Raw genomic sequence first — 22,161 nt, forward strand, 5'->3', positions numbered from 1 at the left:
CTTACAGATGGTTGTGAGCCCATTATGTAAGTACTTGGAATTGAACCCAGGTTCTCAAGGAGAGGAACAAGCCTTGGGCTAGAGAGACAGCTCAGTGGTACTAATGAGTACCAGAAGACCCAGGTTCTATTCCCAGCACCCAACTCCAGTTTCAGAGAATCCAGTTTCCTCCTCTGGCCTCTTTAGGTATTAAACATGCACACAACACATATACATCCAGGCAAAAACATTCATACACATTAAATCAGGATAAAAAAATGCTCTAAACTACTGAGTCAACTCTCCAACCCCTCTACCATTTTTTATTTGCTGGCAGACAGGGTCTCTCCTATGAAGCCCTGGCCGCCCTTGAACTCTCTTATGTAGACCAGGCTGGCCTTGAAGTCAGAGGTCCGCCTGCCTCAGCCTACTAAGTGCTGTGTGTAAAGCATATGCCACTGTGCCTAGCACATCGCAGTACATTTATTTCCAAAAATGTTGTTCCAGAAAACTTTATAGTGATTGAGATCAAGTTCTATTACTTCTGTTCTTTATTAAAGCTTGGATTTCAGTGACATCCTCTTAGAACATCAAACCCAAGCCCAATTCCAGACAGACAGTGGTGTGTCTTCAGCATGATTCCTCCCTCAGAAAACAAACACCAATATAATCTCACAAAAACCACATTATTTATTTACAAAGGCCAGGGTGGGTGTTGGGAGGGGAAGAGGAAGGCATGTCTGAACTGCTTGGGACCAAGCAGGGTGCCTTTTCTCACCTCTGCCTCTCAGCCAGGGGTCCTCCAAGTACCTGGACCATAGGCAGAGAGAATGTGGTGAGAGCTTCCTCGGTACTCTAGTTGAGCAAAGCCCAATTCCATACCAAAGGCATCTGCCTTTCTACCTCTCCTCAAATAGAACTTTGTGGCCTAAAAGGAACCAGTGAGGAACTGAAAGGCAGGAGCTCTGGGAGAGAAACCTCACTATTCTTTCACCGAGGTGGCCGGGTACCAGTTGGAGCCATTACCACTAGAAGAATTACCCAATATGCTTTCTGGTTACCCCAGATCCAGAGACCAAGGGTCCCAGCTCCCTCTGTTGACAAAGTTGTGAAACACAAATCAACGAGGAACAACCTCCCCAACCTGCATGTATTCACTTATACAGATGTCCTATAGAGCTGAGAACCCCATCGGGTCTGGAGTGGAGCCTGAAGGCTGGGCTCATGAGTGTGTGTGAGGGCATGATATTTGGAAACAGTGGAGCCAGTCTGATTCCTGGGCAGCTTTGTTGAGCTCCTCTCTTCAGTTCAAAGTTCATTAGTCTCTCTTCTTCCGTCAGGCCTGAGCCTGCCTTCTCCACCGTGAAATCTGTGGGTGTCTCTAGACTGACTTCTGAACCCGCTCAGGCTGTCCCCCGAGTCCCTGCTTCCAAGGACTCTCAGCTGTTGCTCTTCAGCACCGGGCCCCACTGGTCCTGTTTGATCTTGATAATCCTGCCCAGAGTGCTGACTCACTGCTCCCTTTGGACAGAAGGATAGGTATCTTTTTCCCTGCCTCAGAGTCCCAAAGGAGCCCATGAAAAAGTGCTGGTCGAACCAGTATAGGTGTAGAGAGAGAAAACCACAGTGTCACCAGCGCCTGGCCAAAGAGTGAAATTCAAACACTGGTTGGGCTGAGGTGAGGGCGGGAGAAGAGGAGTACATGTAAGGCAAGCTAAACTCTAGTGGTACCGATGGAAGACTTCCGGTTAGCCAGACTGGGTCCTCCTCTCAGTCCCGCTGCCAAAGTACTTGCGGGCAAGGAGGTGTGGCCAACTGACACACTGTGCACACTAGATAGCTCTGCTCCAAGAGGACCAGGAGAGATTTCATGAGACAACAACAAATCAAAATCCTTGGACAGAGCTATGGGTTGGGCACAGGCCTCGGCAGTCACCCTGCTGTTCGTAGGGATCAAAGAAGACAGACTATAGAAGGTAGGGCTTGACAGGAGCCAAAGGCTGGCGCTGAGAGGTGGGGAACAAAAGAGGCACAAGCCAAGGGGTCAAGAGAGCTGGGATCCCAGGAGTCTCTCAATAGCCGCATTGATGTCCCCTCCTGTGGCAATCAGGGCCTGTAGGTTGGCCTCACGGTTGACAAAGCCCATGGAGTTGAGCTGCTCCAGCTGCTGTCGAAATCTCACTTCTGGCACTGGAACCTGGAGGAGGAGGAGGAGGAAGAGGCAGGATGTGGTAAGTGGGCATGGACCCATTCTAGGGCTAGCCCCTTCCTTCCTTCCTTCCTTCCTTCCTTCCTTCCTTCCTTCCTTCCTTCCTTCTTCCTTCCTTCCTTTTTGAGAATGTTTTGCTATGTAGCCCAGGCTAGCATAGAACTTGCAATTCTCCTACCTGACCCTTCTGAGTGCTGGGATTACAGGCATGAACACTACTGCCTGCTTCCTACAGGGACAATTTGAATTTGAGTGTTTACATAATACTAGTAGGTCCCTAACACCCCATAATCAAGGATGACCCTTGAATCCTCTTGTGTGTCATCCTGCCTGTCCCCTCACCCTGGGCCCTGTGCTCGGAGTGAGGAGAAGTGAACTGTGGATGAAGGACAGGAACCTACTTCCCGTCAGTAGACAACTGCAGCAGTCAGACAGACAACATGCTCGTTAACCTTCCAAGTCCCTGGTCAGCCTGTGACAGCTTGTTCCCAAATGCTTTCCAGAAGTTAACAGATGCTCCAAAAGACCAATGCTAGGATGGAGATTTGGTTAAGAGCACAGGTTACTCTTCCAGAGGCCCCTGGGTTTGACTCCTAGCATCTACATGGAGGCTCACAACTGTCTGTAACTCTGGTTTCCAGGGATCTGATTCCTCTTCTGGCCTCTGTGGGTACACACTTCGTATCCGGACACACATGCAGGCAAAACACTCGTATAAAATAAAAATAAAGTCTGAGAGGCTGGGCATGGCGCCACACACTCAACACTCGGGAGGTAGGAGCAGGCAGATCTCTGACTTCAAGGCTAGCCTGGTCTACAAATTGAGTTCCAGGACAACCAGAGCTATTATACAGAAAAACCTGTCTCAAGAAACTAAGAAATAGGGGTTGGGGATTTAGCTCAGTGGTAGAGCGCTTGCCTAGGAAGCGCAAGGCCCTGGGTTCGGTCCCCAGCTCCGGGGAAAAAAAAAAAAGAAACTAAGAAATAGGACTGGAGAGATGGCTCAGCGATTAGAAGCACTGCTGCTCTTTCAGAGGCTCTGAGTTCAATTCCCCAGCAACCACATGGTGGCTCACAACCATCTGTAATGAGATCTGATGCCCTCTTCTGGTGTGTCTGAAGACAGCTACAGTATATTCAAATACATAAAATAAATAAATCGGAAAAAAAAGAAACTAAGAAATAAAAAAATTTAAAATTCTAATGCTGGGCTAGGTATGTAGCACGGACATATCCAAGTGCAAACATACAGCCCAGAGCAGTCAACAGTTAGACAGGATGTCTGCTAAACACAGGCTTCACACATTCTGCCATAGAAAGGTCAGAGGAGAGTCCCAGGAGAGAAAGAACATGTGTGATTTTTTTTTTTTAACCCACCAGGAATAGAATTAACAGAACATAAGCCTTTTCTTTCCCACATACTCCTATAAATATCTCTTGGGAATGCTTTCCTGTGAGGTATTTGGGAAGCGCCAGGCTTGATCATGAGCAAGAGGTCGTGATGAGCAAGAGGAAGGCCGGTACTCACCGCCTACCTGACCAGGGATAAAGGGAAGTGTGACTTTGCCTAGGGCCTCACAGGCCCTACAGTGTCAGAGCCCTTCTCAGTGCCTCACTGCTGTTTCTCCATCACAGAATTTGTTCTGGATGAGCCTTGGAGATCAATCTGGCTCAGCCCTCCTAGAATTTTACACGAGAGTTTGTAGAATAGTCCAGAAGTTTCCAGAGGAGTCACAGAGGCAGAGGTCAGAGATGCAAGTCCCCTCTGTGCCTACCTACCTTCTCTTTTCACCACCCACTAGCTATGTGAGTGAGCAGCCAGCTCACCTGTTTGCCCTTGGCTTTCCCCATCAGTGCCATACTGACGCTGTGCAGTCTCCGGAGCTGTTGAACGGAATGAGCCGAGTGCTGCCAGTATTCTTACCCTACTTTAAAGCTATGCAAACCACTCAGCTGTGGTGGCACATTCCTTTAATTCCAGCACCCAGGAGGAAGAGGCAGGTGGATCTCTGAGTTTGAGGCTAGCAGAGGGAGTTCCAGGACAGCCTGGGCTACACAGAGAAACCCTGTCTTGAAAAGAATCTGTAGAAACCCCACTTGGGGACACTTGCCCAAAGCCCAGGCCCTAAAGCCAGGTCTGTCTCCTGTGAGGCCTGTGCTGCCCCCGGTACTGCAATACCACCCTTGCCGCTGCTTGGGATGTCGCTGCCCTGTGTACCTGTGAGTTCCCACTTCCAGACAAAAGTTGGATCATCTGCTGCATGAGTTGCTGCTGGGTATTGGAACCCGCACTGGGAGGAGTTGTGGCTGGTGTGTCCGGGGAAGCAGTGGGGGCCTCGACTGCAGATCCAGAGTTGCTGCCTGCCAAAGGTACCGAGGTCCGGGGTGTCCCAAAGGAGCCAAGGCTGGAGGCAGGAAAGGAGGAAGAGTTAGGAGACAGCAGTGCAGAACACGGTGGGAAGATGTGGAAGGTAAAGTTTGTAATCTGGGCACTTGGGAGGTTGAGAGAAGAGGATCACAAGCTTGAGGCTAGCCTGGGCTATGAAAGGGAGACTTGGTCTGAAAGAAAAAGGAAAAGAATGGAAATGTGAGATCCAGAAGGAAAAACAAGACAGGAAAGCAGCCCAAGCTACAACGGTATATATATATATATATGTATGTGTGTGTGTGTGTGTGTGTGTGTGTGTGTGTGTGTATGCATGTGTGTGTGTGTGTTAAAAGAGAGGAAGAGAAACATGCCCACCAACACTCCTTACCTGGGTACTAGCCCAGGGGCTTCAGTCTGGAGGGTCTGCAGCCCCTGCTGGATCTGCAGCAAGGCTTGCATGGCCCGTGGGTTGGTGAGGATGGAGAGAGACTCTGGGTTCTGCATCTGTTGGGAGACAAAGATGGCAACTGGAGAAGCAGTAAGCTACAGCTGGGCCGGCCATCACCCTAGCTCTAGCCATGGGGCTTCCAGGTCCCCTTTGTGCCCCTCACTCACCTGCTGCAGAAATACAGGGAGCTGCAGGCGCAGCTGCTCCTGGAGTTGTGGATTCCCTGCAAACAGCGGCACATTCACCATCATCTACAAGAGTGAAGTGGGCAGGGGAGGCCTGGGTCATCCACCCTGAGAAGCCCCCACACCTTCTTCAGCACTCCCACTACTGCAGGGAATCTCAAAGGACTCCACAAAACCCACATGGCACAGTGACAAAAATGGGCCTGTGTACTGAGCAAGAAAACGCAACAGGAGTTACCCGCATCTGACAGTCACCTGAGCTACCCCTTTTAAGTCTACAGGGTGTGCCCTGTGCCATGCTGTGCTCCAGGTCCTGCAATCCTCCATCTCAGCAGGAAAGGCTGTGGCTGCCACCATTTGCAGAGATGGGGAGGTTAGACAGCTTGCTTAGCTCACATAGCTGGGAAGGAGCAGGACTTGGAGTTGGACCCTAGGCAGCCTGGCCTGAGGACTTCAGTGCCAGTGCAAACTGCTCCCTTGGGACCCCATTCCCCAGGAGCAGCACCTCTAGTAGTTTCATACCTGAGCAGCAAAGTCAGGGTTCTGGGCAAGCGTCTGCATCATGGTGCGCATGTAAGGGGCCGAGATGACATTCTGCATCAGCTGGGGGTTTTCAGAAATCTGCTGGAGCAGCGCCTGCATTTCTGGGCTGTTGAACATCCCTAGAACGAAGAGGCAGAGACAAAACAGGAAGAAAGGGGTCCAAATGGAAACCAGACGCCTCACTTGATCTACCTCACTTCAGACATTGAGTGGTCAGAAAACAGAGGCCGTGGTCTAATACCAAGCACCATGATGTGGGGCCAAGTGCTTCTTACTCTGAAGTTAGCTTACACTGCTTTATCCTGGACTTGTCCCATCAATTTGGCTAAGGGCTAACTGGCTAGAAACCAAGTCTGAGTTATGTCCCTTTGGACTGTGCCTGCAATGATCTCAGATCAGTGTGAGCTGGAAAGAGCTAAACGCTGTGGAAAGCCATGGCTTTTAAACCTGCCTCAGTAGCAGATGCGTGGACAGGAGACATGGAGCTGCTCCTGTTGGGTTCTCCCCTCTCCTGGAGATCGCCCAAATCCTCCAACACTTAGAAATTGTGTTTAAGCCACAGATCAAGAGCTGGTCCCCACTTAGGAAATAAGGAAATTGAAGCAAGTTAAGGGGGAAGGACTTTCCCAATTAAAATACCTTCCAGAGTACAGGGAAATCAGGGAACCAGAGCCTGTCACATTGTCCTACCACAGTCCAGAGAATTCCCTGGGGCTTAGCAGTATGTAACCTGTATTTGCCCTGCACAGCTTTCTCTTCTGACATCACAGCTGCCAACTCTGGGTGTGTCCTGATTCGTCCACAACCCCTCCCCCTAATCCTCATCGCCCACTCTGCCCCATTTACACTGGATGGATGGTACCAGACACGTTTATGGAGCTGGGAGGTGTGGCCTCGTTTATTCATGAGCCATTACTTAGATCTCTACCAGGGACATGGACTTGGTCAAAACAAATCTTCCAGTGAAGGGCAGGGCCATCACCCCAGGCTGCTGAGCCCTTCTGTAACTTTAGTTCCATCTCACCTGTTTTCAATACACTGGAACAGTGCCCACAGTCCTTGGGCAGAAGGGCTGCCCTGCTGTGACCCCACTAAGCTCCTTCCACCCTAGGACATACCTGACCCCAGGCTAGCCGCATTGATCCCAAAGGGGTTCGAGACTGTCGGGTGCACCTGGCTGGTCCCCGATCCTCCGGTGCCCTCCCCACCGGACCCGGGGGCCTGGGAGGTGGGGGGCGAGGGGCTCCAGGGGTTAGGGAGGGGCTCTCGATTCTCAGTCCGAAGAGGTTGGGAGGATGAGTTGTCGGAGTTCCCGGCCAGGGAAGAGAAGGGATTGTTGCCAAACTGGGAGGAGGGAAAGGTTTTGGGTTAAGGACTGTAACAAATGAGGGACAAGGGAGAGGTTCCCTCTCTGCTCACTACTCTCTAAGAGCCTCCCCTCCCCAGGGAAAGGAGAGACAGGGCACCAAACATCCTTAAGTATTCTCTGTTCTCAAGGACTAGCTCCACCCTCATCCGACCCTGCAGAGGGCAGCTGGCTGACACTAGTGACTGGCAGCCAAAGTCCTCAGGAAACCTGCCTTCTCCTGTAACCCACAGATGTTCGTATGCATTTTTTTCCTTCTGTAATGAGGTATTTTAGCTCTTGGAGTAGGTAAAGGGCACAGGCAATGCCGGACTCATCTTTCTACCCTCAGCCCTGACACTAGTAGGTGCTCAGGAATGGCTAGCTTTGTGGGTGTGGGGTCTCAGACCTGGCTCTCATTTGACCCCAATCTGTCCCAGTTTCCTCTTGCCCTGCCACCTCAGCCTAATCCTAACCCCTAAAACTCTCCTCATCCCATGGTCCCCTGAGAGCCACCTAAGCCGTCCAAGCATGCCATGATGGTACCCAGGGGAGCACAGCTGTGGATAAGAATTCCCTTTAGGGGTTGGGGATTTAGCTCAGTGGTAGAGCGCTTGCCTAGGAAGCACAAGGCCCTGGGTTCAGTCCCCAGCTCCGGGGGGGGGGGGCGGGGGCGGGGAATCCCTTTAGGGGTTGGGGATTTAGCTCAGTGGTAGAGCCCTTGCCTAGGAAGAGCAAGGCCCTGGGTTCGGTCCCCAGCTCCGAAAAAAAGAACCAAAAAAAAAAAAAAAAAAATTTCCTTTAGGCTCTCTCCATCCTGTCCTTCGGATGGATGCCCCAATCTATCTCCCACACTCCCAAAGACTACTCAGGACTGTACCTCGATGCCATGTTGCCCAAAGGTAACACCAAACTTCTCTCCGTCCCTCTAACAACCAGGACAGAGCTCTATCCCGGGACTGTTTGCCCAGGGGACCATGTGTGCCAAGCAGTTCTGGACCCGCCTTCACTTGCTCAGTTTTAGAAGCTCACTTTAGACTTGAAGCAAAAGGGAAACAGCTGAGCAGCTTAGCCCCGCCCACCTATCCTGTTCTTCAGAGCGGGTCACAGGATCTCAGCTAACCAATCACCTTCTGAGCTGTGGCTCCTTGACTTCAACAGATGTCTATTTAGATAACCAGCTGGCGTCACCCACCACAGTGTTAATCTTTACTGCCATTTCGAATCTCACATTCCCCTAGTCGGTCTAGTGTGTCCAGCCTTCTAGTTCTTAGCTAGCTCTGTTTTTCCTGGTGCCCCTCAGGTTCAATCCTTCCCTGAACTACCAGAGTTGACTGCCCTGGCCATTTATTGAGCACCTACTATATGCCTGGCACATGGATTCTCATATATCCCTCCACTATAGCAGTTCTCAAAAATGTGGTCCTTTGACCCCCTTAAAGAGTAGAAACTTATATAGGGCCCTCTATAACTATTGTATGTCTGTTTTTCAGTTTCATATAGCCCAGGCTAGCCTTGAACTTTTTTTGGTTCTTTTTTTCGGAGCTGGGGACCGAACCCAGGGCCTTGCGCTTCCTAGGCAAGCGCTCTACCACTGAGCTAAATCCCCAACCCTAGCCTTGAACTTTTAATCCTCCTGCTTCTATGTCTGGAGTAACAGGATTCCAGGAGTGCATGTGCCTTTTCCTGGGAGTGTGCAGTGGAACGGCATCACACCTCTGCTGCTTCTGTCCCAGAGCTGGGGTCACAGGTGTATGCTCCCAGTTCAGCTTATGCCCTATAAGTTTTTAGAGTATAATTGGGTCCTGAGACCAAAAGTGTGAGAGGACCAGCTATAATGGATGACCTCTGCTGTGAGAGCAAGGGAGGGACTAAGAGATGGCTTGAAATCACACTGCTAGAAAATGGCCAGCCAAGATAAATGAACTATATGAACCCAGGTTTGTAGGCGACGAGTGCTCTGCTCTTTAAGCTAAACCAGGGGTTTTTATGTTTTACTGTGCTTAGAATTAGCTGGGGCGCGCGTTGTCTTTCTCAGCTATTCAGTTTGGTTTGGTTTTGGAGACAGACAGGATCACATATCTCAAGGTGGCTGTGACCTTGGCCTCTGGGATTACAGAGCACACAGCTGTGCCAAGGTTTAGTGTTACAGGGGCTCAAACCCGGGGCCATGTGTGCATGTTAGACAAGCAGTCTACCAGCTGGGCTACTTCATTAATAGGAGACAGAATTTCATATAGCTCAGGCTGACCTTGAACGTCAGATCCTCCTAAATACTGGGACTACAGAGAGGAGGCATCACCCCACACTCATAAAGCTGGTCTGTTCTCTTTAGTGGCACTGGAAGTTGTCCCTGGGTCTCACACACACTAGGCAGTTGCTCCACAAGGGAACAATATTCTCCACTTGTAAAGCATTTTTCAAAGTGCACAATCCATGGAGCTGGAAAGACGGCTCAGTGGTTAAGAGCAATGGTTACTCTTCCTAAGGATCCGAGTTTCTTGGTCAGCATTCATGTGCTGGCTCAGAACCATCTGTAACTCCAGTGTCAGAGATCTGACTCTTTCTTCCGGCCTCCAGAGGCACTGCATACATATGGTGCACATTTAAATATGTAGACAAAATATCTACACATATAAAATAACTTTTTTTTGACATACATAATTCTACTGACCATGGTGCCACATCTCAACAATTGGGAAACCGGCTTGGGTGTATTTCATGTTCTGGGATGCCCTGGGCTATATAGTGAGACCTTGTCTTAAATATAAAAACAAAAACAGGGCTCACTGAGCATTTACTCAAAGCAGAGGCAGGAGGATCTCTGAGACCAACCTGGTTTGGTCCAGGCCAGCCAGGGCTACATAGTGAGATCTGTCTCAAAAACAAACAAAACAAAAGCCTGCAGAGACCAACCAACCAGCAGCCCTAAGTAGGGTCTGGAACCCCATTATTGATAGGTCCCCCCAAGTGATTCGGATGCAGGTGAACCATGAATATATCACACACACACACACACACACACACACACACACACTCACTATAGCTTTTGACCCCAGGTCAGCTCCCGAGCCTTTGAGCCTCTGGTGCAAGAGTTTATCAGGAACAATTCGCTATGCTCCTTAGACACCATCTTACCTACTTCCCTAAGGGCCTCTGTTATATTTTACCCTCATCAAGTTGGCTGTCCCTGGCTCTGCACTACTGGAAATGCCTTCAAATGGCCCACCCAACAGGAGACTGGACAAGTAAGAAGGTGTAGAAAGCACTGGGGCACGCCTAGGTTGGGAGTAGGGAAGCCTGAACCCAGCCAGCCCTCTGTTGCTTGCCTCCTGGCCCCACCTGTTCCCGGGCAGCAGTGAACATGGGTTCCTGGATGTCCGTGTACATGCGGCGGAGGGCATTATACCCTCCCGGGACACTTTCCAGGTTGCTGAGGGCCCGGTCCTGGTTCCGCATCATTTCTTGCATCATGGCTGGGTTACGAGCAAGCTCCATTGTCTGGTGAAGGGAAAAATATGAGATGGGCCCTGGAACCAGAGGAACACCAAGCTAGGAAAAGGGACCTGAGGAGGGAGGGAGTCTGCACAAGGAGTGCAGGAACCACTCAGTGGTGGCAGGGAGCACAGCCAACCACATCCCTCCCTCCACTGTAATCTGGGCTTGATCCTTGCCTCCCTGTGGCTTTTCTGAACTGAAGGACAGCTTTCCCAGATGGAGTTAGGTAGCAATTTCCACCTCTCAGGCTCAGGGGACCCCCCAGAGATATCAGAGAGCATAAGAAACTGGGGGAGCTGTAGAGATGGCTCAGTGGTTAAGAGCACTGACAGCTCTTCCAGAGGTCCTGAGTTTAAATCCCAGCAACCACACGGTGGCTCACAACCATCTGTAATGGGATCGGATGCCCTCTTCTGGTATGTGTGAAGACAGCTACAGTGTACTTATATATAATAAATAAATCTTTAAAAACAAGAAAATGGGGGCATGAAGAGGCACTGAGTACAACCCCCCAAGCGCCTAGAACTATACCTGTTCCGTAACAATGATCCAATAAATATCCATTGGATGATAAGTGATTGAATAATAAATGATCTCTTGGGGCTGGGGATTTAGCTCAGTGGTAGAGCGCTTACCTAGGAAGCGCAAGGCCCTGGGTTCGGTCCCCAGCTCCGAAAAAAAGAACCAAAAAAAAAAAAATGATCTCTTGATCAGAGTCCGGAAAGGCTAGGTATATTCTCTAAGTAAGGAGTCTTAGAAGGCTGGAACAGATTAGGGGAGGAGAGAGGAGTCCAAGGGAGAGGAATAAAAAGCAGTTTACGGGGCTGGGGATTTAGCTCAGTGGTAGAGCGCTTACCTAGGAAGCGCAAGGCCCGGGGTTCGGTCCCCAGCTCCGAAAAAAAGAACCAAAAAAAAAAAGCAGTTTTGGGGGTTGGGATTTAGCTCAGTGGTAGGCGCTTGCCTAGGAAGCGCAAGGCCCTGGGTTCGATCCCCAGCTCCGAAAAAAAAGAACCAAAAAAAAAAAAAAAAAAAAAAGCAGTTTACTAGCTTTATGACATCCCTAAAGCTTGACACTGAGAGCAACTAAATGACGTAAAATTGAAGTCACACCCTTCTCACAATAACCAGGTAAGTGTTCCCGTCTCCCTACTGTAAATATGAAAACGGGGTCAGAGAGGATCACCGACCTGTTGCCCCCTAACACACAGGAGTAAATCATACAAACAGGTTTCTAGGCCAGGTCTCAGCAAACCACACTGTTAGTACTGGTAAATCAAACTGGGCAGAGAATTCAGCCTAGACATCCTCCACTTCTGGGTCTTCAGCCAACTGACACTGAGGATGAGGGCTCTCTTCTTCTTCTCTCTCTCTCTCTCTCTCCTTTTAAAAGATTTATTTATTTTATTCGTATGAGTATATTGTAGTGTCTCAGACACACCAGAAGAGGGCATCAGATCCCATTACAGATGGCTGTGAGTCACCATGCAGTTACTGGGAATTGAACTCAGGACCTGTGGAAGAGCAGTCAGTGCTCTTAACCTCTGAGCCATCTCTCCAGCCTGAGAGATGATCTCCTCTTTAGAGCTGATAGCTTACTCTAAGGGCCTGCTGTCACTCAGGTCTCCACAACCCTGATGGCAAGACCCCCTAGCCTGTGTTCTGGTAAATGCCTTTAGTCCCATCACTCAGGAGGCAGAGGCAGGAGGATCTCTGTGAGTTGCGGTCAGCGTTGTCTATAAAGAGAATTCCAGGACAGACAGAGACCCTGTTGTAGTAAGAACTCTGGAATCCTGGTTTCTTTAAAACAAAACAACCACAGAAACAGCCTGGTGGTGGTGCCCACCTTTAGTCCTAGTCCTCTGTAGGCGAAAGAAACTCTGTCTCAAAAAACACTACCACCATCAATAAAAACCAAGAACAACAACAGTGTAAGAATATGTTTTTGTTTTAATCCCAGGCATGGGGCCATGGGGCTGCTTCTCAGCAGCTGCCTGTGATTTGCTTCCTGCTCTAGCAGAGGTGTAAGGTTTTGCCAGTTGCAGACAGTTTCTGCCATTGTGTGACATTGGGAAGTTTTCAGAGGGTTTGTAAGTGCTAGGTGGGGTGGGTGTTGGTCATTCAGGGAGTCGTTTGCAGTTTATTAGTGGTCGTGGTCAAAGAAGACAGAAGAAAGATATTCACAGATCTCTCCCTCTCCCTCTTCTCTATCCTTTCTTTCCCATTTAGTGAGAAGGGGTGAAATGCAGGGATGGATAAAAGGGGGAGGGAGAAGAAACCACAGGTAGCAGAGACCAGCTACAAGCAAAGAAGAAACAAAAAGAAAAAAAAATTAAATTTAGGAATCTCTATTTCTTTCTCCCCTCTAGTCTTTTTTCTCCCCTACCTAGTGATAGGGGATAAAACAGGGGTATGGGGGAAATGGAAGGTTTGGGGGGAGAAGAACCCACAAAGTAGAAAAGTCCAGCTACACCCTGTCTCAAAAGTAAAGAAAAAGAAAAAGATTTCCACTGGGTGTCCTTCTCTACCAGGCATGCTCAGCTACTGGGTCAAACACTGTTTGGACCTTCCTTTTGAGGTTCCTTGGCCTCCAACAGTCTTTTTCTTTCCTTGCTTCATCCTCTGTCTTCCTCTGGGTCTTAGCTTAGTGACACTTCTAGAAGACCTTCTATAAGCCCCGGAGCAGATGTTCCCAGGGCGTCACTAGTTGTCCAGCATTGCCCACAATCTGTCCCACTTGCCTTAGGGTCAAGGAGTTGCTGGCCCGTGTCTGTCCACAACTATCCCAAGTGTTCAAAACACACTTGCTCAACTGAGCGAACAAGAGGATGGGCAAACAGTGAGCTCAGAGCAGCTGACCGACGCCAGAGCCCTCCCTCCTCCAAGGTTCTCTCAGACCCACCTGCCTCATGAGCTCCGGGTTGTTGAGCATGTGACTGATCTCGGGGTTCCTCTCCATCAGCTGTTGCATCTGGGGGTTAGCCATGATCATGTGGCGCATCAGGTCAGGGTTTGACATCATATCCTGGACCAGGGGGTTCTCCATGATCTGCGACAGCATCTCAGGATTGGACATGAGCTGCCGCTGCATCTGTTGCTGTAGCTCCATAAAGTTGGCAGAGCCCAGGCCCAGGCTGCCCAGGCCCAGGATGCCCCCAAAGCCAGCTGTGGAAAGGAGGAGGTCAGAGTCTTTCTCAAGCCCTTCCAACATCCAGCAGAGGCTCCAGGATAGGCCCGAATTTCTTCTCACATGTCCCTCTTCCAGTCACTCCTACAACTCCACTCTATAATGGCAGGAGCCAAGCTAAGCAGAGCACTGAACAGAGAGAAACAGACCCACCGCCAGCCTTTCTCCTCTCCCTCTTTACCCAGGACCCCCGCCCCCAACCCTATCTCCCCTTTTCCTCCTGAACTTGATTCCATCTCTGAAATCCTGGAAACCATCATAAACTGATCATCCACTCCCCACCCCAGCCTGGCTTACGCTCCAACATCTGGAAGAGTGACTACCAGGACTAGGACTAGGGGATCAGGGACCATTTTTCTTCTTTAACATTGCACCCCACACCCCTAGCCAATACAAAATTATGCTCTCCTCCCTAAAGCCTTACAAAGAATTGATGCAGTAGCATTTGAGGGTCCCTCTGCCGCCACTGGAGAAGGCCCCCCTCCACTGCCAGCATCTGAAGTGGTATTGCCAGAGCTGCAGGGCTGGACAGGGGCGGCAGGCGAGGCAGGCGTGGTGGAGGGTGCTGAGGCAGAGTCAGGAGTGGATGGGGGGGAAGCAGTAGTAGTCACTGGATCTTGAGTCCTGAGGACAAAAAGTAGAGAAACCTTGGAGTGAGCACAAGTGACGAGGCAGCCTTGGACTGCCAGCTCAAGCCACCTCCAGAGCAGCCTTGCCCCACCCTTACCCCAGGCTAGCAGGATGCAGGGGAGGGGGACATCCTGGGGAGAGGAATGGTGACAGTATCAACATTCTTTAAGGCAATCTGGGAGTATTTGGTCAGGCTCCTCTAGAGGTAAGACCTTATCCATCTGCGCCCGGCCTGGCTGGGCAGTTGAACAGGTGAGAAAGGATCTGAACGGAAGTCCCAGTAGGAGTAAGGTCAGCTCCTTCCCTGAACTTACTTCTGAGGGGTTTTGATGACTAGATGAACCGTGAGCCCGTCCTTGATCCCATGCTGGTTCAGTGTGTCTCCATCCTTGAGGATCTTGCCTGCGAAGATCAGGACCAGCTGATCCTGCTGAGCCTTAAACCTCCGGGAGATTTCCTCCTTGAACTGTGGTCAAGAGGCAGAGATCACTGTGGAGGCTAACTGCACTGCACTGCCAGGGCTCTACCCTCAACTCTGCCCCTCTAGCTACAAGAATGGGCAGTGAGATGGATCTGCTTTTGTCCGATTAGTTCCACGATACAGTCTTCCAACCCTAGAAAGCCCCTGCTGCTGTCTACTCCAGCAGCTTCTGTCCTACCACCCAATTCTCACAGGAGCATGGGCAGCCCTCCCCATCCTAACTCCTTCAACTAGGACTCAGGCTGACTCTCTTCAGTCTTCTCCCTGCTCTTAATTCCCAGCTTCCTCATAACTATAACAAATCGTCTAGGATATTATTGAGGTCTATTGAGTAATCTAGTGTGTCAGTTATCATTGCCATCTCATTTTATCTATCTATCTATCTATCTATCTATCTATCTATCCATCCATCTATCCATCATCTATCTAGAGGGTCTCTAGCTCTTGCTGTCCTGGAACGCTTCATATAGACCTCGAACTCAGAGAGATCCACCTGCTTCTGCCTCCCAAGAGCTGGGATTTTAAAGATAAGGATCAGAAAGTGAATAACGCATCCCGGGGAAATAGGAACTCAAGTCTGGACATCAGACATCTTCAATAAGAGCTGTTTCGTAATTCACCTTTTACCGGGAGACTTGAAATTCTTGCATGAGAAAGCAGCAGTGTTACCAAAGGCTACACTGGGGCGAGTTAAATTTTTTAGATTCTATCAGCTCCTTCCAAAACACAACAACACAACACATACTCTAACTATAAACAGTGCACTTGCTAAGCAAAGATTCCTCTTCCAACCAGATGGCCTATCCTAAGCCCCGCCTATGTGCAATTCTGAAGCAGCTTCAAGCAGTGGGGGACACAGACAGGCAATAGTCCCTCACTTATTCTACATTATTTTGTTGAGCACCTACTGCGCTCAGTAAATGTGGTGGAGCAGAAAACTGAACTACACAACCGTTTCGATTTGCGACAAGGAGGGTCTGTGGAGAGAAGAGAGAGCACCACCACCACGAGACACTCCCATGGGAGCATAGCCGCAGCTCGCTCGGGCCTCACTGTATCTCAGCGCCTGGAACCTCCACCAGTAACCCTGGCGCACACTCCCCTCAAGCCTAGATCCTTCTGGAGCCTGCAAGCAAGGTGTCCCTTCCTCAAGCTCCCCCACCACGCCCCCAGCCCTGGTAGTGCGGCCAAATCGGCCCCTACCCGCGCCACACTCCCCGGACTAGCCCGGGTAGGGCGCCCCCTACCCGCCTCTCCCGCCTGGATGCCCCTGGGTTCCGCCCCGGTCGGGGGCCGGTTCCCGGCGCCAGGCCGTCCCCTAGGTCTTCCTCTCTGCGCTGACCCCTCAGTGCGCTGCTCCCGCCCTCCTCTCTCCCGCGCCAGCCCTACTACCTCCTTGACCGAGGCTTGATCGCAGATCACGATCTCCTCCTTGTCCTTGGGGGTCTTGACGGTGACCCGAATCTGGGGCCTCGTCTCAGCCCCACTCGGCTCCGCCATGCCGCCGCCCGGCCGCCCGCCAGCCCGCCCAGCTCCTCCTCCTCCTCCTCCTCCTGGCCCGCCCGGCCCGGCTCGGCTCCGGAGCCTCCAACTCCCCTTCCCGCCCCTCCCCAAGGCTCCGCCGCCCCCTCCGGACAGCCGCAGCCACAGCGCCCCGGGCGGCCTGGGGGGGCACTGCAGTTGGGGCGGCCCGGGCCCGAGCGGGGTGCGCAGCTGGCCGGGGCCGGATAGTGCGGCCCGCGCAGAGGGCGGGAGATTCAGGGCCGCCCGCGGTTCCGTCCCGTTTGGACAAAGGACTTTCGGTGTCGCCGTCTCATCTCCGTTCCCCGGGGTAACTTGGTTTTCTTGAGAGGCAGAATCGGCCAGGCCTAGGTTCGTTCCTGGCTCAGGGCGTCTTTAAAACCTCTGCAGATTCTAACAGTCGTGACCTCCCGGGAACCGCCCCGAGGGGGCCATTAAGGACGGTTTCAGAGACCTGGAGTTTGCCTACGTGGCTTCTCTGAGCCCTGGGTGTCAAGAGAGCAGGACCCTACAGAATTGTGACTAGCGTACAATATTGCTTTAAAAAATGGCTAAGGATGTGCCTAACAGATACAGAGATTTATTATTAGATTGCGATTGACCAGTAGGCACAGAGGCGCCCTTCGCGTGGAAGAGGTTAAAAGTCCTTCCAACATTGCCACTGTCCTTGCGCTCCCGCTCTTTTCCCCCCCACAACCACATGGTCTGACTGAAAAGCTGAACTATAGTTCCCAGAATTCCTTGAGCGGTCACAAGAAACTACGATTCCCAGAGGCCCCCGCGCGGGGCGGGAATTGGACCACAGCCTCAGTAAATAGGTCCCGTGACTACAACTCCCAGGTGCCTCGTAGCTGGGCTTCCGGGCCACCGGAAGCGGCTGAGGGAGAGCAAGAGGCTGCGACTGTAGGGTTTGTGGGAGCAGGTCAGGGTTAAGAGACGCAGGCATGCTGCGTCCTAAGGCTTTGACGCAGGTGCTAAGCCAAGCCAACACTGGAGGAGTCCAAAGCACCCTGTGAGTGAACAACAAGAACCCAAGCAGCGAGCGCTGAAATGGGGCGGCGCGCGGTTCCCTGCAGTAGGGGTAGGGAAGGAGCCCTGCGCCGGGAGGTGGCTAGTGTTGCAAACTGCAGCTTCGGGAACCCTGCGTGAGGGCCGCCTCCGAAAGGGAAATCGACAGTTGATTAGCATGTTCCTGGATATATCCAGCACAGATTCTTGCTTCCTGAAAGCGCAAGTAGCTGGAATTGGGATAGGAACTCAGGCCTTTTACTCTTCCTGAGTTTGTTGATATCCTTCCCATTCTTGTCAGGCTGCTGAATAATGAGGGATCGTTGCTGGCCTACTCCGGTTATGGGGACACAGATGCCCGGGTCACCGCGGCCATCGCCAGTAACATCTGGGCCGCATACGATAGGAACGGGAACCAAGCGTTTAATGAAGACAGTCTCAAATTTATCCTCATGGACTGCATGGTATGAAGTAAAGTAGGCTGACCTCGAACTTACAATGATCATCGTGCTTCTGCCTTCTGAATACTGAATTTGCATGTGTACACAGTCGCATCTTGCCAAATAAAACGTAGATATTAAAAAAGGAAGTGAGAGTAGGGTGCAGGCCTATGTAAGGGTCAATCTCAGCGAAAAGGAGACATCTGTTAAAAGATCTGAAAGACGATTGGAAAGAGTAAGAGCCATGAAGAGATCTTTTGGAAAAATATTTCTAGCAGTGCTGGCTATGGTGGCTTATGCCTCTAGACTAGTACACAAGAGACTGAGGCAGGATCTCTTTGAGTGTTTATTTTCTTTCTTTTTCTTTTTTGGTTTTGTTTTTTTGAGACAGGGCTTCTCTACGCAGCCCTGGTTATCCTGGAAGTCTGTAAAATCAGGGGGACCTCAAAATCTGAAATCTGCTAGCCTCTGCCTCTCAAGTACTGGGACTAAAGGCGTGCACCACCAACGACCAGCTGTTGCACGTATTTCCGACAACAGTCGTTGCAAAGGACCTAGGGCAGAGTGATGCCAGGACAAAGATCAGTAAGGATGGAGTGTCATAGAATGGAGAAAAGTTATTAGGAGATAGCACTAGGAGGCCTGTGGGCTTCCCAGTCCTCTGAAGAATGATAGTGTGCAGAGCCAAATCGGTTGTTCCCAGGGGTGAAGGCTTCTTGGCACTGCTGTTCTCTGGCTGCCCATTCTTTACACCCCTCTCACCCACTGCTGGACTCCTACTGGGTGCTGGGTCTAGGGCTGGTGCCATTGAACAGAAGCTTCAAAGACATTCACTGCAGCCCAGCTATAAGAAATGCATTTTAACGGACAGATGGTGGAGCTCAGTGGTAGAGCAGTAGCCTAGAATGTATGGGATTCTAGAATCCATTCCTAGAAACACAATTTGTGTTTTTGAGTCAGAGCCTAGCACACACACTAAAGCAAGTTCCGTGAAGCATCACTTCTCTTAATAAATGAGCCATTTTATTTTTACTTTCTTTTTTTTTTTTTGGTTCTTTTTTTCAGAGCTGGGGATCGAACCCAGGGCCTTGCGCTTCCTAGGCAAGCGCTGTACCACTGAGCTAAATCCCCAACCCCTTATTTTTACTTTCAAATGTTGATCCACTTTAATTGATCTCCATTTTGAACAGTTACAAAGTAGGAAAAGAGGAGACATGTAAGTTGTGTGTGGGGGGGGTCATTGTTACCTTTTTAAGGTTTATTTTATTCTGTATGTGTGAGTTGCTATGCCTGGGTGTTACATTGAGCACCATGTGCATGCACGGTGCCCTCAGGGTGAAAGAAGGCATTGGAGCCCCTAAACTAGATGATTGGGAGCACAATGTTGCTGTTGGGAATCGAACTCAAGTCTACTGCAAGAGCAACAAACAAGTTGGGTTATTGTTCCTGGTCCCTCACCTGTTGAGACAATTCAGCATTAGAGAAGAAAGCCCCAATTTCCCGAAGACTTGGTTCCCCAGGATAATTTGGTTAGGACATGGCTCTGCTGAGGCTGGAATTCAGTTTCAGACCCCCATGGCTTAAATGCTGGGCAAAGCTCCCTGTCTGAACTGCCTGCTCTGCTAAGCTTGGGAGACAATATCTATCTCTAGGACCAGAGGAACCCTGGGGAAGGCAGGAACCAAGGATGTCAAGCAGAATGTCCCAGTGTATTATGTCATTCCCACCAGGAGGGCCGTGTAGCCATTACCAGGGTGGCCAACCTTCTGCTATGTATGTATGCCAAGGAGACTGTAGGCTTCGGGATGCTCAAGGCCAAGGTGAGTACATTCCTATGCTACAAACTTCCTGGGCTGGAACCAGATCTACCTATGCACGCCCTTGCTCTGAATAAGGACGTGGAATCTTTAATTAGCTTTATTATAAGTTTTGGGCACTATAGCTGGGCAGATTCTCAACTGTTCTAACCCAACAATACTGGCTTGGCCTACGTCCCGTGCCATGACCCATGACCTGTCCATCTTCGTCATGTCCCGGCACCTGCTTCTTCATCCTTGTCCAGCTGGTGACTCCTCAGGGCTGACCCTCAGAATTCCTATCTCTTCCTAGAAGTTCCACCTTCTACTTCCTGCCTCTGCTGTAGACCATCAGCTCTTTAGTAAGCTGATGAGAAGGTGAGAGAGAGTGTATACAAATACGTAGCCAAATGAACCAAAGTCCAGTCTGCACTCAACTCTGCTGGCACAGAGGTCTGCATTTGAATAATACAAAGGCAATCTTTACATAGCACACAACTGTATCAGCCCAGCATCGGTCCCAGCCACTGTGCCTGTTCACTGTGTTCCTTACATGTCCCCTTTCTGGAGTCCTCATAGCCCCTCACTCATGTCTGGGGTGGGCCAAAGAGCCATGGGGGTGGGCTGGGGATAGTTGGTTGGTAAGTGTGGGGTAGGGAGCCAACCTGGTTTTGGGATCTGTCTAAGCATAAGCAATGCATGGACTGACTCGTGCTCTCACCTCCTTGCAGGCCCAGGCCTTGGTGCAGTACCTGGAGGAACCCCTCACCCAAGTAGCAGCCTCATAATAGTGTGATGGAGGCTGGAGTGGAAAAGGGATGGTGACTGGGAAGAGCAGGGCCCCGGAAATGCCTCACTGGGCTGGGTGAGGGGTTGCTTTTTTCTAAATAAATTTTCAACTCTTGCCTATGTCTCAGCTGCTTTCTTGGGAGGAAGGACTGGGGTGGTTTACTTAAGAGGATTCCTCATCTCCTGCAAAGGTGGGCTCTCCCAGTGATTCTTGGCAGGGCTGCCGTGCCCTTGGCTTCTCCAGTGCTGTGCCTCACCTTACTCATAATTGCTTTTCTTTCTTTTTTTTCTTTCATTAATTTACATATTTATTCAATTTACACCTCAAAAAGCTCCCCTTCCGTTCTCCCAGAATTGCTTTTCTTTAAGCAAATTTTTTATATATATATATATATATTTTTTTTAAGATTTATTTTTATTTGAGTACACTGTAGCTGTCTTCAGACACACCAGAAGAGGGCATTGGATCCCATTGTAGATGATTGTGAGCCACCATGTGGTTGCTGGGAATTGAACTCAGGACCTCTGGAAAAGCAGTCAGTGCTCTAACCACTGAGCCACCTTCTAACCCCTATTCTGTGTTTTAAAGATGGGGTTTCTCTGTGTAGCCCTGGCTGTCTTGGAACTCTCTCTATAGATCAGGCTGGCTTCATACTCCTCTCTGCCTGTCTCTGCCTCCTGGGTGCCAGGATTAAAGGTGTGTGGCTAGGTGTGCCCCACAGTCCAAGTGTGACAGAACTGATTAAATGTGTGTGCCACTACACCAGCTTAAAAACATTTTAGGTTATTTTATGTACATGTGTGTTTTGACTGTTTGTGTATCTGCACTTGTGCAAGCCTGGTACCTGTGAAAGGCATCAGATCTCCCTAAAACCTGAGTAAACAGACAGTTGTGAGGCGCCACTGTATGCTGACACCCTAACCTGGGTCTTTTCTGCAAGAGCAGCCGGTGCCCTTGACTGCTGAGCTGTCTCTCCAGCCCCAGAGCAGACTCTCACCCACCCATTTGCAGTACCCGGGATTGATCTAGAGGAGCAAAGGCCTGTTCTTCACAGAAAATACAGGTCCCTAGAGTTCACCATTTTTTTTTTTTTTTTTTTTTTTTCCGAGCTGGGGACCGACCCCCGGGCGTTGCGGTTCCTAGGCAAGCGCTCTACTACTGACCTAAATCCCCAACCCCCCCCTTTTTTTAAAATTTTTTGTGTGTGTGTGTGTGTGTGTGTGTGTGTGTGTGTGTGTGTGTGTGTGTGTGAGAGAGAGAGAGAGAGAGAGAGAGAGAGACAGGGTCTCTTACATAGCCCTAGCTGTCCTTGAACTCTCTTTTTGTTATTTTGTCTTTTTTTTTTTTCAGAGCCTAGGACTGAACCCAGGGTCCTGTGCTTGCTAGGCAAGTGCTCTACCACTGAGCTAAATCCCCAACCCCTTAGAGTTCACCATTTTCTAGTTTTAGGAGTGCCCTCAACTCCCTTTCCTACATTTTCATGAGCCTACCAGACCCTATCGGCAGCATTTGTTTTAATTAAAAAGAAAAATTGTGTGTGGGCATGCAGATTCTTCTCCATTACCTTTACTTATTTATTGCATGTGTGTACCCGATGTGTGGGTAGTGTGCCCCACAGTACCAGCGTGACAATCGGAAGACTGACCCCAGAAGGCCTCAAGGTCTTCATCTTCAGATGCTGCACCCATATTCACCACATCCAGCTCTTTCTGCTCTTCTCGCTGAGATCCATCCAT

General features: G+C 50.3%; 2 protein-coding genes across 5 annotated transcripts; one reads left to right on the plus strand and one right to left on the minus strand.

Annotated features, from left to right (window-relative positions):
* Positions 1-512: 512 nt before the first annotated feature.
* On the minus strand, positions 513-16,456 carry Ubqln4 (ubiquilin 4). 3 transcript variants are annotated; one of them, XM_032898061.1, is made up of 11 exons: positions 16,263-16,443; positions 14,704-14,855; positions 14,184-14,383; positions 13,475-13,737; positions 10,420-10,578; positions 6,851-7,076; positions 5,712-5,851; positions 5,131-5,255; positions 4,945-5,088; positions 4,407-4,593; positions 513-2,176 (listed from the first exon to the last, which is right to left on the minus strand). In XM_032898061.1, the coding sequence occupies exons 1-11, from the start codon at positions 16,368-16,370 to the stop codon at positions 2,024-2,026; spliced, it is 1,857 nt and encodes a 618-aa protein (XP_032753952.1). In that variant the 5' UTR covers positions 16,371-16,443; the 3' UTR covers positions 513-2,023. The 3 variants fall into 3 exon arrangements, with proteins under 3 accessions (XP_032753952.1, XP_032753954.1, XP_032753953.1); XM_032898062.1 differs by having other exon boundaries at positions 1,112-2,176; positions 4,945-5,060; positions 5,172-5,255; positions 16,263-16,456; XM_032898063.1 differs by lacking the exon at positions 10,420-10,578 and having other exon boundaries at positions 16,263-16,444.
* Positions 16,457-17,241: 785 nt separating this feature from the next.
* On the plus strand, positions 17,242-20,539 carry Lamtor2 (late endosomal/lysosomal adaptor, MAPK and MTOR activator 2). Of its 2 annotated transcripts, none has more exons than XM_032898064.1 (4): positions 17,242-17,403; positions 17,701-17,863; positions 19,492-19,659; positions 20,367-20,539. In XM_032898064.1, exons 1-4 carry the CDS (start codon positions 17,336-17,338, stop codon positions 20,421-20,423), a joined length of 456 nt encoding a protein of 151 aa, XP_032753955.1. In that variant the 5' UTR covers positions 17,242-17,335; the 3' UTR covers positions 20,424-20,539. The 2 variants fall into 2 exon arrangements, with proteins under 2 accessions (XP_032753955.1, XP_032753957.1); XM_032898066.1 differs by having other exon boundaries at positions 17,247-17,403; positions 19,570-19,659.
* Positions 20,540-22,161: the final 1,622 nt, after the last annotated feature.

This window comes from Rattus rattus, chromosome 3 (genome assembly GCF_011064425.1).
Source record: "Rattus rattus isolate New Zealand chromosome 3, Rrattus_CSIRO_v1, whole genome shotgun sequence".
NCBI lineage: Eukaryota > Metazoa > Chordata > Mammalia > Rodentia > Muridae > Rattus > Rattus rattus.